General features: G+C 39.8%; 1 protein-coding gene across 2 annotated transcripts in view; it reads right to left on the reverse strand.

Moving 5' to 3' along the window:
• EIF2B3 (eukaryotic translation initiation factor 2B subunit gamma) overlaps positions 1-13,862 on the reverse strand; it is a 99,556-nt gene that overhangs the window by 45,261 nt on the left and 40,433 nt on the right. Inside the window, exon 5 of one of the 2 annotated variants that reach the window (XM_068198593.1) lies at positions 3,320-3,409. The exons of the other annotated variant lie outside the window; for it this stretch is intronic. Coding sequence (XP_068054694.1) covers positions 3,320-3,409 — 90 coding nt within the window. The remainder of the gene's footprint in view (positions 1-3,319; positions 3,410-13,862) is intronic. 2 annotated transcript variants of the gene reach the window in all.

Genomic DNA, 13,862 nt, shown 5'->3' on the forward strand with positions numbered 1-13,862 from the left:
AGATTTAACTGCCAAAATGCATTTTTTCCTCCTAGGAGAGGAAAGAAAAAGCAGTTTCATTCCTGAAAAATAAACTCCCCAGGTTTAAATTACATTAGGGGCATGGTATTTTTTATTTTTGTCTGGACATACATATTTAAGGGTGTTCTAATAAACAGAATATTTCCTCTGACTTTTATTCAAAGGCACTAGCAAGTTCTGCCTTTTAAAACTCAAGAATTTGATTTGCTATAGTGCAATAAAACTTCAAGCAGGATAATCATAAATTCAGGCCTTTTAAAATAGTTCATAAAAATATATTAAAGGACTACAAACTGAGTTACAGGCTACCAAACAGTATTTTGACCTCTCCTAACATCCCTCATCATAGAATCTCACTGCTGCCAAACAAATACTGATTATTTTCCAAACAATCCCACCTAGAAGAGGAAACAAGTATGTAGAAAAATCAAAGAATCTGTCTAGTACCACAAAGCAAGACAGTGATAAAGCTAATGAAAAAAACCTTGGTATCATGACTTCATCTTGGAGCTGAATATTCAGCCTTTTTCCAAAGTTGCCACTCAACAAAGTTGTTGCAAATCCGAAAGCAAGATTTATACAGTTAGACAGAACCAAAGTTTAGCCATTTCATGTTTTTTTTCCCATTTTCATATTAGTTGTTCGTGACTTTTTACTTGATCTACAGCACATATATAAATCTGAATGCCATTTACTCTTACAGGTACAGCTATAAACAAGTTAGATTCACCCAGGCAGAGCTTGTTCTTGCCACATCTTTGCAGCTAAGCTGGGACTCACTGAAGAAGAAACAGATTTCATACAGATAACCACATTAGTTTTCATGTAATGCTTCAACCTGGAAGTAATCATAATTTTCCCCTACAAAAGCCAGTTGTAGCAACTGAATTTTTTACTGCTGGGCAACATCTTTTCAACTTTTGTATGTCAAAAAAACATTTGAAAAAATGTAAATGCTTCACTGAGCTACAAACAATGAAAAAAGGTGTTCTGCCTGCCATCCAACCCCGCTGTTAAAATATTAACACAATGTAAATATTGTAATATTGAGGAAGTACACTGTGTCAGTACTTCCTGGCACTGTACAAGAGCTTCACTGTTCCCTTCAGTCCCTGCTGTTAGTTTTAAACACACACAACTTAAACAAGGCATCTGAGCTTCTCCAGTCCTGGTGCAGAACTGCAGAGAGGCAAAATCTTACTGTAGGCTCTTTCTAGACTAAAAATCGAAGTATTAAAAAGAATCCTTAAACCCAAACAATTATGTAGATGTCAGTACTTTTGAGGCAAAAAGAATCCCAGAGTCTTTCAAAAGTCCTGGCATATTGCTGCCAAACATGGAAAGATCTTTGGGTATGCACTGTCCTCCCCTTCCTCAGAGAAGAAAAACAAGCTGCAAATGCCCACCAGTGCCAGAAGTCTGAAAGCTGAAGTTATTCCTCATGGCAAAAGTCCCATTCCCCAGATTTGCCAGTTAAGCACATTACTTGCAATTGACTCTCTCAACTGACTGAATAAGCAGTATTTGTGTAATAAAAGAGAATGAAGCAGCTATGTACCATCAGTAAGCCAGATGTTGCTATCAGGTCTTAAGAAACACTGTCTAGCTGCTGTAATGATCTATTTGTCATGGAAGTGTCACAGAAAAGCATCACAGCTTCAAAAAATAGTGAAGACAGAATAACCTTGCTATAGAAAACAACAAAAAAAAACCCCAGTCGGTCATACTTGCAACAAGTCAGTAAACTTGTTCTATGGGGATCTGGGAGAAACTAGAAGAGTTTTACTCTACTGGCTTTGGTTAATACAAGGCAAAATCCTGACTGACAAGGTCAAAGATCTCACCAGTTTCCACTGAAATAGCAGAAAAAAAATTGAAATCTGAAGTTACCTCTATTTACACCTAGAGGCCTCTCTGAGTGACATATCCGACAAAGATCATCCTTGTCCCACAAATCTAAATTCAAAACCGAATGAAATACCAGGGGAAAAATATTTGAATGTGTGAAATGTCTAATATTCCAGAAATGTCTAATCCCAGCATAAATAGGTGCTAGGGTTTCAAGAAATGAGTCCTACATGCTGTATTATGACAAAAGAAAGGTGTAAACACTGCTTCATGCTACCACAGGAAGCTTGAGAATTCCAAACCCTCATCAACTTTCTAAAATGCGCTAAATAAATGGTTTATTCCAGGTTGATTCCTGCTGCTCCTGAAACTTTCTCACCTTTCACACGGTTCTGTACACAAGTGGGAACTAAAATAACTTGTACAATGTCCCCGTGTACCAAAGTGTTGGATAAGCCTTATTCTTATGTGTGGTAAGAAACTGCCCTCAGGGTTAACACAGATTTTCCACTTAATTTTAACTCGCTCACAGACCCTTATTCTGGAAGAGTTCCTTCAAGCATATATCCAGCTGTATCACCAGATTTGTATATGGTCAAGACTAACATAAATCTCCCACCCTCAATGTTTTTTCACATGTCAGTTTATCGGCTAAGAAAATGTACTATGAACACAACACTTAGCCTCTGTATCTTTTATCTTACTTAAAAGGGTAGAAAAACTCTTGAGAACTCAGTAAGCATTCAGTATATGTAATGGGCATGAGAGGGCTATAAAAAGTCTAGGAACAGGACATAATTCCAAAACTGAACTACTTACTGTGAGGGGGAGTGTTCATTTGTTTGTTTTTAAAAGACAAACAGGGTTTTTTTTTGTCTGTTTCATGAAATATTAGAGCTAAGATCCTTCTCCACTTCCATAAATGGATGTTTTTCTTACTCTCAGTGGGTGGTCTCAGAGTTTTGACAGAGGAATATCACAAGCTAAAACATAGGATGCTACAGAGATAGCCCACCTGCAGTGGTGGTGGATGTGAAGGGGCAGAGGGAAGGTGATTGCAAAGACCAAAACAGACTGTGGTGGGGGAAATCAAAGGTCAGAAATGTATTCACAAGCCTAACAATAGGGAAGCCCTGGTAAAATGAGCAGCCAAAAAGAACAGATACATTAGAAAAAGAAGGGATGCAGAAAAGAGACAAAAATGTTAGTGTTCACTTATGCTGGGGTTTTTGTTTTGTTTTGTTTTTTCAAAAAGATCCTAATAAGACACTCTGACGTAATACTTGGCATTTCTTTTAGTATAGTTAAAATATTTTGAAAACTGGTTTCTTTTATATTTCTATTTTATGCTAGCTAATTTAATGGAAAAAAAATCCTTTAAAAGCTCTGGTGTAAACCATATGTCAATACAAATGCCTGCTACTATCTTGTGTATTGCTTGGTTTCTTACCTGTTTTCTACCAGAAAGTCTACCACATATTTCTTCAGACAGTAGAGATGGGCATCCATTAGCCCTGTTCTTATGTGCATTCTGGGGTGCCTGAAAAAGAATAAAAAAGGGAAAATCATGGAGTTTTGCATGGCTGTTTACAAGAACTTGACTTTGCAATGAGGTCAGGGGGTAGTGACAAGTGGGCAATGGTCTGTTCCTTTCCATGTACTGTTGGATTGCTGGAACAGAAGAGCTCAGGCTGCCATTATTGGGCTGTGTCTATAAACTTACACCTGCTGGCCCTGGGCTGATTTGCTGCAAAAGAAAACACCTCCTCCAAGGAGTCATTAGTCCTGCTACATCTTCTCATGTAAGTGGAAATTGCACATTACTGGGCAGGAAGCCAAAGTAATGGGCCCAGAGTGCTAAAAGTTACAGTGGGTAATGTCAGGGTACAATAATTCAAAGCTTCTGGCTAAGTGCCTGCCTTAATATATATGCAAGGCTGGGCATGTTCTGCTAGCAAAAACAACAACACTACTGTATTTTCTTCCTGGAGGGGAAGAGGGGAAGGACATGGGGTCTGCTCACCTTTCCTACACTAATGATTGCCACAGCTCAATTACAAAGCATTTGGCTATCCAGCCCAGTAAGGTGGGAAAGATCAGTAAAACTCCCACTCATTGTAAGTCAAACAGGGAAGTCTTTGCTTTCAGAGTGGTGTCAGGTTAATATTTCAGAACCTCAGGAATCTCTGGTAGCTTCAAAATTTTAAGAACAAAGTTGAAACAATAAAGACCAATTGACTGCTTCTATTGCTTCTCTTTATGATTTCTCTATTCTTGGATAATGGAAACCCTTTTTGGAACCTGTTTCAAACCAGCTAGATATTTTAGGCCAATATTACTTTCCCTTCCACAAATCTGTGGCCTCATTTGAGTGCATTCTGGCCGCCTGAACATTTGCCACTAGTTTTCAGAACAGAAAAGCCACAAGAATATTTAGCCTGCAGATTAAAAAAGACAAAACACAACAACAGTCAGGGACTATGCTGAGCTGTTCAAGACATCCACAACTGCACTCACAGTCAGAGGCTATTAAGGAGAGAAATTTCAATCCACACCTGAAATTGTCTCTGTTTTTATTTTGCTTCCTTTGATGTGTGGATTTAATAATTAAGCTTGAATGAACATATTTCATCAGTGTACTCTATCCAACTTGGTTTGCTTATTCCAGAACATGCTGAAGTCAGATGTTTGTGATCATGATCACTTTTATCATGTAGTTAGCTCAGCAGAAAAATCACTCAGAAATTGGGCATGCATATAAATATAAACAGCAAACCAACACTACCACACCAAATATTTAGTAACACCAAAGTTACCAAGAACATCAGGTGTTCTAATAAGCCATTTTTGAGTGCATTTCTCAATTAATGCCTTGCACTACCAAACTATTTAAGTGTTAACATTTAATGACTTATGTGGCATTTCTCAAACATACCATTCAAGCTATGCATATTTTTGACTATAACAAAATTCTTTAAATCCCATTTCCAAAAGGAAAGCTCCTATAATAGTAGTACAACACTTTGCAGTGAAGTATGTGGTACTAGAAAATGATATATGCACTTTCAGTAGATTACTTCATTAACAAAACATGAGCTCACCTAGCAATGCTCCAGTACTGATGTTATCAGTGGCCCAGATGTTGCTGTGGAAGGCAGCCCAAATAGCAATGTTCCTTATGCAAAGAGGATAGGGAATCCACTAATTTTAATGAGATCTTGCAGTTGGAAGTCAGCAGATTCCCTCCTGCTCTACATCCTGAGAATGGTTTCCACATTTTGTGTATGTATGAGAGGGAGTAATTTCCTATCTTCTCTGAGAAGGGTTCCTTTGTATTTATGTAATAAATATAATCGTTTACTTGGGAAACTGAACAAATCAATGGAACAGGCAATAAACATGTAAAAATATAGAAACAGAACATAGGAAGGAGAGGCAAAAATGGGAGGAAAAAATCCAATTCTGAACCTGAAGATGACAAACAAACCAAAATTTCTTTAGTGTCGGAATGCCAGTTTTTTCTCTTACTATTCAAGATCTTTCATACACTCCCCATTAAACACCAGGCAGAGGAAGGCTGCAGGAGCTAGGCATCAAGCATCAGCGTAAAACAGGAATTCCCCAGTAAATGCTGGTTCTGTCCGCAGTGTCTGTGTGGCTCTGACACATGCAGTCTCCCCACCTGTAAACTGGAATAATGCTATTTAGCTACACCACAGGACACTGAGAATTTGGGGACTGAAGTTTGTCTCTGCATGCAAGCATTGCACCAAGTTTTACTGTAGCTAAGCAACTTTGTTATAAAGTCATACAAAATCAGTGGAAGTGGACAAATAGTAGCATGGTGCTATCCCAGCTCCTCCATCACACACAAAAAAACCCCCACAAAAAGCAGCCAGACAACAAGATGTGATGAAACACCAGTCTGAGTTAGCTTTCAATGTAGAATACACTGACAATAATGGAACATCATGCTGGACAAGAGAGAAGGTCCCACAATGAAATCCTCCAAAATACAGACCACCTAAGAGATTTGCAACAGAATAGTCCCATAGATTAATATTATAATCACAGCTACAAAGGTCAAACAGGCAAGTTTGGGCACATGCATAAACAAAGCTGTGATTTCTGTAAACCAGGCTCAAGAAGAGAATAGCCACACTAAACCAGACTGATAAGAGCACTCTATCATAACAAGCCACTAAAGATGATGCTCATTTTCATTGACTAGTGCTTAAACCGGTTTATCTTCAGGTAAAAGCAAAGGAGCCAAATAATCTAACAGATAATGGCAAGCCCCATCACCATTTCAAATGAGCATCTGGTTACTAATATCGAGAGCCACACTCCCATCTCATGCCTCTGATCTCCCACTCCATCAGCTAATCTTTACAACATATGAAAAATGAGCCTGTCGCAAGAACAGCTGATACAGAGAGAATCCAATAACAAACAATGCAGGAGCTGACGCACCTAGACTTATTGCTTCGAGGGAGATAATACAGAAGGCTTTTAATTGTACCATCAAAGCCAGAGAGAAGGTACTAGGAGGGGCTGGCTGCAGATGGTTAAGTGTTAATGAATGCCGGGTTGGGTGGTTTATCAAAAGAGAAAGACTGGAAATGTATCTGAGAGGGTCACCCTTGAGATGAAAGTTGCAACAGCCATTGTTGGAGCTCTTTAATGAGGGAGGAATGTCAAATGTGTACCCTGTAAGAATCATACCAATTACTAAATGAACTTCAGTTCAATCTAGCAAATGTAATCAAGCACAAGTCATTAAAATACACAGTAAAACTCCCTTTGGTGCTGCCACTATAGTATCTATTACTGTCTGTGCTCCCATGCAAGGGAGGGGGCTGCTCCCAGTTATAAGCTCTGTGTGTTAACTGATGGCAGATTTTAGTCCTAATGATGAGGCATGGAGGACTCCCTGGCAGAAAGTCGACAATTAGAATGCTAGGAGAGATCTGTGGATAAGTCAGGGAAAGATTAAAAGAGCAATTTCAATGTGTAAAATTAGCTTTTATTAGCACATAATTCCACAAAATCCTGACTCAGGATGAGAGTGCATAAAGGTCTGCAAGAGTCCTTAGAAAAGTCTGTGCCAGTAATTCCTGACACGCCATTGTGAAATAATAAGCAGTACTAACAGGATTGATGCATGCTTCATACATGGCATTGCTTTGAAAGTGGAGCCCAGAGCTTTTCTTTCCCTGATAACCCCCCTCAGGATTTCCTCCCTCAGGGAAATCAACCACTGATAGACCAAACTTCCCTTGTTTAAAGGCAAGAAGTTGGACAATTGTTTCAACTGCAAACTAATTAAGAGAGATTACCACCAAGAGCTGGAGGTTCCAACCAGCTCCATACTCCCACTGACAGTGTGATAATGCCAGGCTGGGGTCAAAATCATAAATCTGAAGGGAGCACACACAATGCTTAAAGCCAAAAAGCCTCTCTACTAAGCATGGGATATTGCCACATTAACCTCGCCACCTCACAAATAAACTAGCTGAGAAAGAGAAATCCCATGGCCTCCCTTTCCCTAACTTCATACAGCTGTTGACGGAAAATATGAAGGTCTTTAAATAAGCTCAAGGATCTGAGGCTGTCCGTACTCTAACACTAATCCAGGCAATGACACAATAAAAAATCTAATCATACCAGCTATTAACCTAGCTCCTAAACCTATACCCGAATTACATCAGGTGGGCTCATGGGTATTAGTTAATCTTCCTCCCTCTCCATCCAAAATAAATAAATAACAGCAAGCTATGTGCAAACTATGCATTCCACACTAGCATCTTTTCTAACTAATGGCATGTAGCTCACATAGTCCATACAGCCAATACTCTCTCACATTCTTCCTATCCCCACACCATGAACTGTGCTCTTGCATGAAGCAGCGTGCGGTCCAGTTCAAACACAGTGCTGACCCCTGCCTGTCTGCAAGAATGTGGTGCTCTCGTGTTGATACAAAGCCAGTGTACAGATCAACATGAAGAGAAGTCTCACAGCAAAAGCTGCCAGACCACCTTTAATGTCTCAAGCATTCCTGCTTTTAAAGGAAAAAAAATAATCCCTAAATCGCATTGCTCATTTACGGGACAGCTCTTGGCTGTAAACTCACTAATAATAAAAGACCACTGTTACACTGGCTCTTCAAAAATCCCAGACACCTTATGACCTTAATTTTTTTTTTTTTTTTTTTTTTTTTACACAGGGCTTTTGACCAAAAAGATCCCAAAGCACTTAGCCCCATGAATGTCCCCACTGTGCGCCGGGGCTCCTTTGCCCACCGGTGAAATGCTGCCACCTCTGGGCTGCAGAGCTGCGGTGGCGGGGCTGGCTGGGCCCCCCGCCGCTGCAGAGGAGGGTGGGCAGAGGGGAGTCAGAGGATGCTACTCCTTGGGTGGGACTGCTTCAGTTCTGGCTGAGGAACACCTCAGCAATGGGACCCCAAGAGCTCAAGACGACATAGGCCTCTATGAGGTGTCTCCCAATATGTGCCACGAGCCCCAGATGACCCTGACCTCCGTTTCCCTGCTCAGGGGAAACAGTCCCCTCACTGTTTTGTAACAACCTTATTTAAAAAGACAGGGGGGCAAAGGTTTGCTTTGGTCCACTGAGGATTTGGCAAAGGGAGGAGAGGACACTGCAGTTCTGGTAACAACTACCCACTATCCATCCTCACAGCTGCTGCTGCTGCTAAAGAGACACTGCACCAGAAATGGGAAGTACTTTCCAAATGAAAATGTTTTATTGATCTAGTGACCTAAGTTGCTTGAAAGCCTTCTGAATAATAAATATTTTTCACTTAAAACCTTCACCACATGCCATTTTTCTTTGTTGTATTATGTTATTAATATACCCATGAGACTATAACACAAACTCTGAACCTACTTTTGACAAAAACATGCTGAAAACTTTTTGGTAAAGGAACTAACCTTCATGGAAAGCCAAAGATTAAATCATTTTCTCTAGTATAAAGAGTATAGGTTAGCAGTCAGAACTCAGGATTAATATTTGCTCAAGGTCAGTAATGGTTTACAATAAGTCAGTGTGACCTCTCTGTAGAAAGACTAATTTTCTTGGCAACAACGCCGTGTTTTAAATTTAACATCTCTTTTGACTTTGATGCTGAAGAGCAAGGGTGACAATGGCTGCACAGCCACCCCATCACATGAACCTATAAAAAAAGTTTCTCTTCATCCTCCTTCAGCTTCCCCATATGAAAAGGAGAACAACAGTATTTCCTCAGCCACCCCAAGTCAGAGGAGTGCTCCCTGGGGGCTGCACGGCCACGTTGCTGGTGTGCCCCCTGGGAGCACACCAGACACAGCTGCCTGTGAAAGCACTTCCCTAAACTTTGTTCCAAGGGTCTTCTCTACCACACTGAGTGTGAACAGCTGTAGGAAACAATGCAGGGGCCATGCTGCCCACACTACCACTCCTTTTCTCTTTCCCTGTCACTGGAAAAGCAGAGTCAATGCAAATATTTTATACTAGACACTTTTATACTAGATACTATTCTTCTAGAATACCCTGATTGCTATGTATAAACTGGGAAAGCAAAAGAGAGAGACCAAAATGATAATAAGCTTGGAGTTTGGTGTGAACAGAAGAGAATACACTGTGAAGGAGGGCAGGGACTGCCAGAGACATTATTAATAGGTTTTACCCTTGAGCTCTGGCAGCTACTTGTTCTATACACAGAGGAAAAGGATTAATCAAGCCTTGCACGTAAAGGTTCTTTCTATGGTCTGCCAAAATATTTAAAGGGCTATATACAAAGTGTAAGCCTTATTATTATACACATTCAATGTAATCATCTTATGCTACAGTTAAGGCCAGGATGACAATAAAGTAGATTATTGTGTGCTATAACCAATTCAATTCCAACACAACAGGACATGGCTTAGTCACTTAGTTCAGATCTGGTGTTTGAGCTTATTTTTCTTATGCTGGGCTAAACTGTGATTTAAGAGATTTAATCGAGCTTTGGGAAATGCTTTCTTTGCTGAAGAAGGAGAAAGAACTAGAAGTCTGCACCTGGCAACCCTAATCATTTCCAATTTTCAGCTCATTTTGCTTCCTGCTTCATGGAAAGTCACCTTAGTAAATAATTGTTCCCTAAAATCACCAGGGCTGAAAGGATGACAACACTTCAGAGGAAGAAGTTTTAAGAAAACAACTGAAGCTGGAGAATTGTATAGAGGCTACTGAAGAACAGCAGCTCCTGCTGATCCCTCCTACATCAGTTCCCTAAGGGCTAAGCAGCAGACATATGATATATTTTTTTAAATCAAATAATTACAGTAAATGCATGAGAAACTGAATACTAGGTCAAAGCTGCAGGTCACTAGCAATATGTAGCTTAAACACAGCAAGGCTGACACAATTTCTTCATGCCACTGGATTGGACTCAAAGGCAAATAAAACTGTCCTTGCAGTGTGAGCCTTGCATGACAAGGCTCTGAAGACCTTCTGCACCTCCCAGGTGAGGTGGGTCCTACTTAGAACACACGATCTGCAAAATTTGGGAATTTAAGGTAAGGGCATCCCTTTGGACTACTAAAATACATAGGCAAAAAGAAATTCTTCCTCCCCTGTAGAGGAATTTCTGAGAGATAGAGGTCACGATCTGGATGTTCATGATTTATATGTTTAGAGTGAAGGCTGAGCTACCCCAGCCTAGGCCTTAGATGTGGGCCTCGGTGAAGATTTGAAGCCTATGGCGCAGTTAAGAATACGTTTGTGGCGCAGTCAGAAATTACGTTAAGGTATAACACAGCGTACTGAGCTATCTAGGTGTGAATTAGTACAGGTCTGCAGTGTGAAACTTCAGCCACCTTAAGACAGGAACAAACAGTGTTTGCTTGCCAGTGAGAGTGTGCTCATGATGGTAAACTATCTGGAAGTGTATAAAAACTACTCTCTGTAAACAATAAATGGAGAACGTATAATTAGCCACATTGGTTCAGATCTGCATTTGTTCCTGTCCAGCTCATCTTTTTATTATTAGTCCCTGCTTTACTCCCCTTATTTTAAATTGCAAGTAAAAGCATAAGCAACAAAACCCCCTCAAAGTTGAAATAAGCATAAATGTTTCCCTTGCATTTCACAGGGCCCAGGAGCAGAACAAATTGAAGCCATCACACATATCCTTGGGTTTTCCATTTTGAGTTGCTGTTCAGGTACCTCATGAGAATCACCTACTTCTGCACCACCAGTTTATCAAAATTAAAAATCTCTCTTTAAACCTGTTGCTATGCACAGGCCACAGGCTGATCACTCACTTTCCTTTGTTAGGATCTTTGCCTGACAAGGAAATGGGCTCTTCATGACAGAAGGTGCACCTTTGTGAGTCTTTCTGTAGAACATATTTGCATTCAAGAAAGTTAAATTTCACCAGACTGAAGAACAACCTGACAAGAGCCTGACAGCAGGTCATTAGGGTTAGAAGGAAGAAGAGAAGTAGAGAAGAAAGACTATATGTTATACAAAGCAGCATCTGGCTCCCACCAAAACATACAGTCCATAAAGCAAGAAGATATGAGCTTTGAGTCCAAAGATGGGAAAAACTTAAGTGTTATGGTTTTTATGACCACAATCTACTCAAATCCAGCCCATGTAAATCCTGCCTTTCTGCCTTAAACCTGGCAATGCTGATTTCCTTCATTTACTGTAAGCAAATTATACTTTGTTCCTACTCCTTGATGGTCTGCAGCTTCCTTAGCTGATGCTTTGACCTATGTGTTTTTTTCGATTTTTGGCAACTACTGCTTCTGCCTCAGTTTTGGTTCACAATAAGCTTTTGCTACCATATCTACTCTCATCTCAATTCCACCGGAACCTTGACACTTTAGCACTTGACATGGTAACCACTCTTCATTCTGACAAGATCCCAATAACTGCAAGTGTCAAATATTTAATTAGGTAATGAGAACAACTTTATCTCAGGCAGAAATTAAAGTGGGCACAGAATTTGGCTCTGCAGCCACTGTGGAGGGAGCCTGGCTGTGACTGCCAGGGCACAGGCTGCTCCACACCTTGGCAGTGCTGAAAAGGTACATAAAAGAAAAATACATGTTGAGGAAATTCTTCTAAGGAATCAGCACTCAGACTTCACGAATCCTGCTTCCCTACAGGAAAACAGAGGGGTTTCCTGACTTGGTTATACTGAAGTCATGACTCAGCCTGTGTATTCAGATACATCCTCAGAGACATGCTAGCTCAGATTTAAAACAGCATCAACCTTGAGCTGTGAGATTTCAGGACAGTGAGAGCCATCAGAGCTTGGGACATCAACCACTTTAGAGTACAGCCCAGTCCTGCTGTAAAATATCCCAGGTGATAGGAACATCACACAAGAAACACAGATATACTTACGCTCTTTTCTAGTTTAAAAGAACCTATGCAATTTATCAACTAATATTTTGACAGTATCAAACAAGAACTTCATTAAAATAATGTCTTAAAATTAGCAAGTGTAACATTCTTCTTGCAGAATGACAGCAGAATTGAAAACCAAAGGAGAACTGAAGTCAGACTGAAGCCACTGACAGACATCACTCATCTTTTCAGCCCAAAAGAACTTTATGATTACTTCTTTTAATAGCTAACTGGCATTTTACAAAACACCATATAATATATTCTATTAATACCACGGAATGAGGAATGTAAGTATCAGAGGAAAAAAAAAAAGGAAAAAAGACTAGACACAAAAATTATCATCACCACAAGATTACCTTAACATCCACCCAAAGTCCAAATTTGCATTTTTTTAAACAAGTAATTACAGCGGTTACAACCACACTAGATTAGTTTCTGGTTAGACCAGATTACTCATGATTTAAAATTTTCAGACTTGTTAATAGCTATAACAGAAGTTCCTGCTTCTTATTACCACAAGAAACTGAACCTACAACTAAAACACTTTCAGGAAGATGCTAAAGTTGGAGTTCTATAGCATTAAGCCCAGATGAACGAAAACAAACTTCACTAAAGACAGAGCTGGATTTCCAAGAATCTCTCTTACCTTTTACCCATTAGTAGCGCCTGAATAAAAGCTTAAGGTTGAGCTGGAAGAATTTTACTCCTTTTGAACAGTGATCATACAGCAAATAGAATACTGCAGAAGAAAATCCTGGTGAATTCAATGCAACGAGAAGGTACTTTGAGCAGGTTTCCTTCCTTCTTTGGAACAGTTACTGCTGACTGAGAAACTTCACACACACTAGAGTGAAGTTTCTCACCTCAGCACATGCTAAGGTGGGAGCTGCCTTTATAAATAAGCAGGCAAAAAATCCCAAACAAACAACAAAAAACCCCCCAAAACACATTCTTGAAGGAAAAATTGTCAGGACAGCTAATAAAACACTGCTCATTGGTGTTTTTTCACAGTTCCAATATTATTTTTTGAAATTCTTAGCTGCACTTACGAAGACCAGTTTTTGGCCAAAATTACCACATATTTTATTGGTATAACACCCAGCAAATTACTTGTCTGGAGATAGAGTGACTTCAACAATTAAATAGATTGAAGAAATGTCATTAATCTAGACTTCAGTGCTCCCTCACAGTGAAAGCAGCAGTAGAGAACCATTTTCAGCAGCGATCACAAGTTGGTATTGATAAGCAAGTGAGAAGACAGCAACTGAATCCTCTGTTTATACCACCTGGGGCAGATTTTAAACCTCACAGCTTAGAAGCAATAAACTGGCCATGGCAAGTACCAGAGCTCAGATGTTCCATCATTTGCTCTTAGAAGAGCTCTCTGTACAAAAACTAGAGCAGCAACAAATCCAGTCCCTGTCCTTTGCAAGGCTAAACTCATGGTAGGACAATTGCCTCATCTTGAAACATTTAACCTAACAGAAAGAAAAAGAAAATGGGTAGTGGATGACCTGAAGATTATAATTTACAATTTTACATCAACCTCAGATACTATTAAAACAAAACAACTTCTATTCCCTTCTTGCTTGGAA

Source organism: Anomalospiza imberbis, chromosome 9 (genome assembly GCF_031753505.1).
Source record: "Anomalospiza imberbis isolate Cuckoo-Finch-1a 21T00152 chromosome 9, ASM3175350v1, whole genome shotgun sequence".
Lineage (NCBI taxonomy): Eukaryota > Metazoa > Chordata > Aves > Passeriformes > Viduidae > Anomalospiza > Anomalospiza imberbis.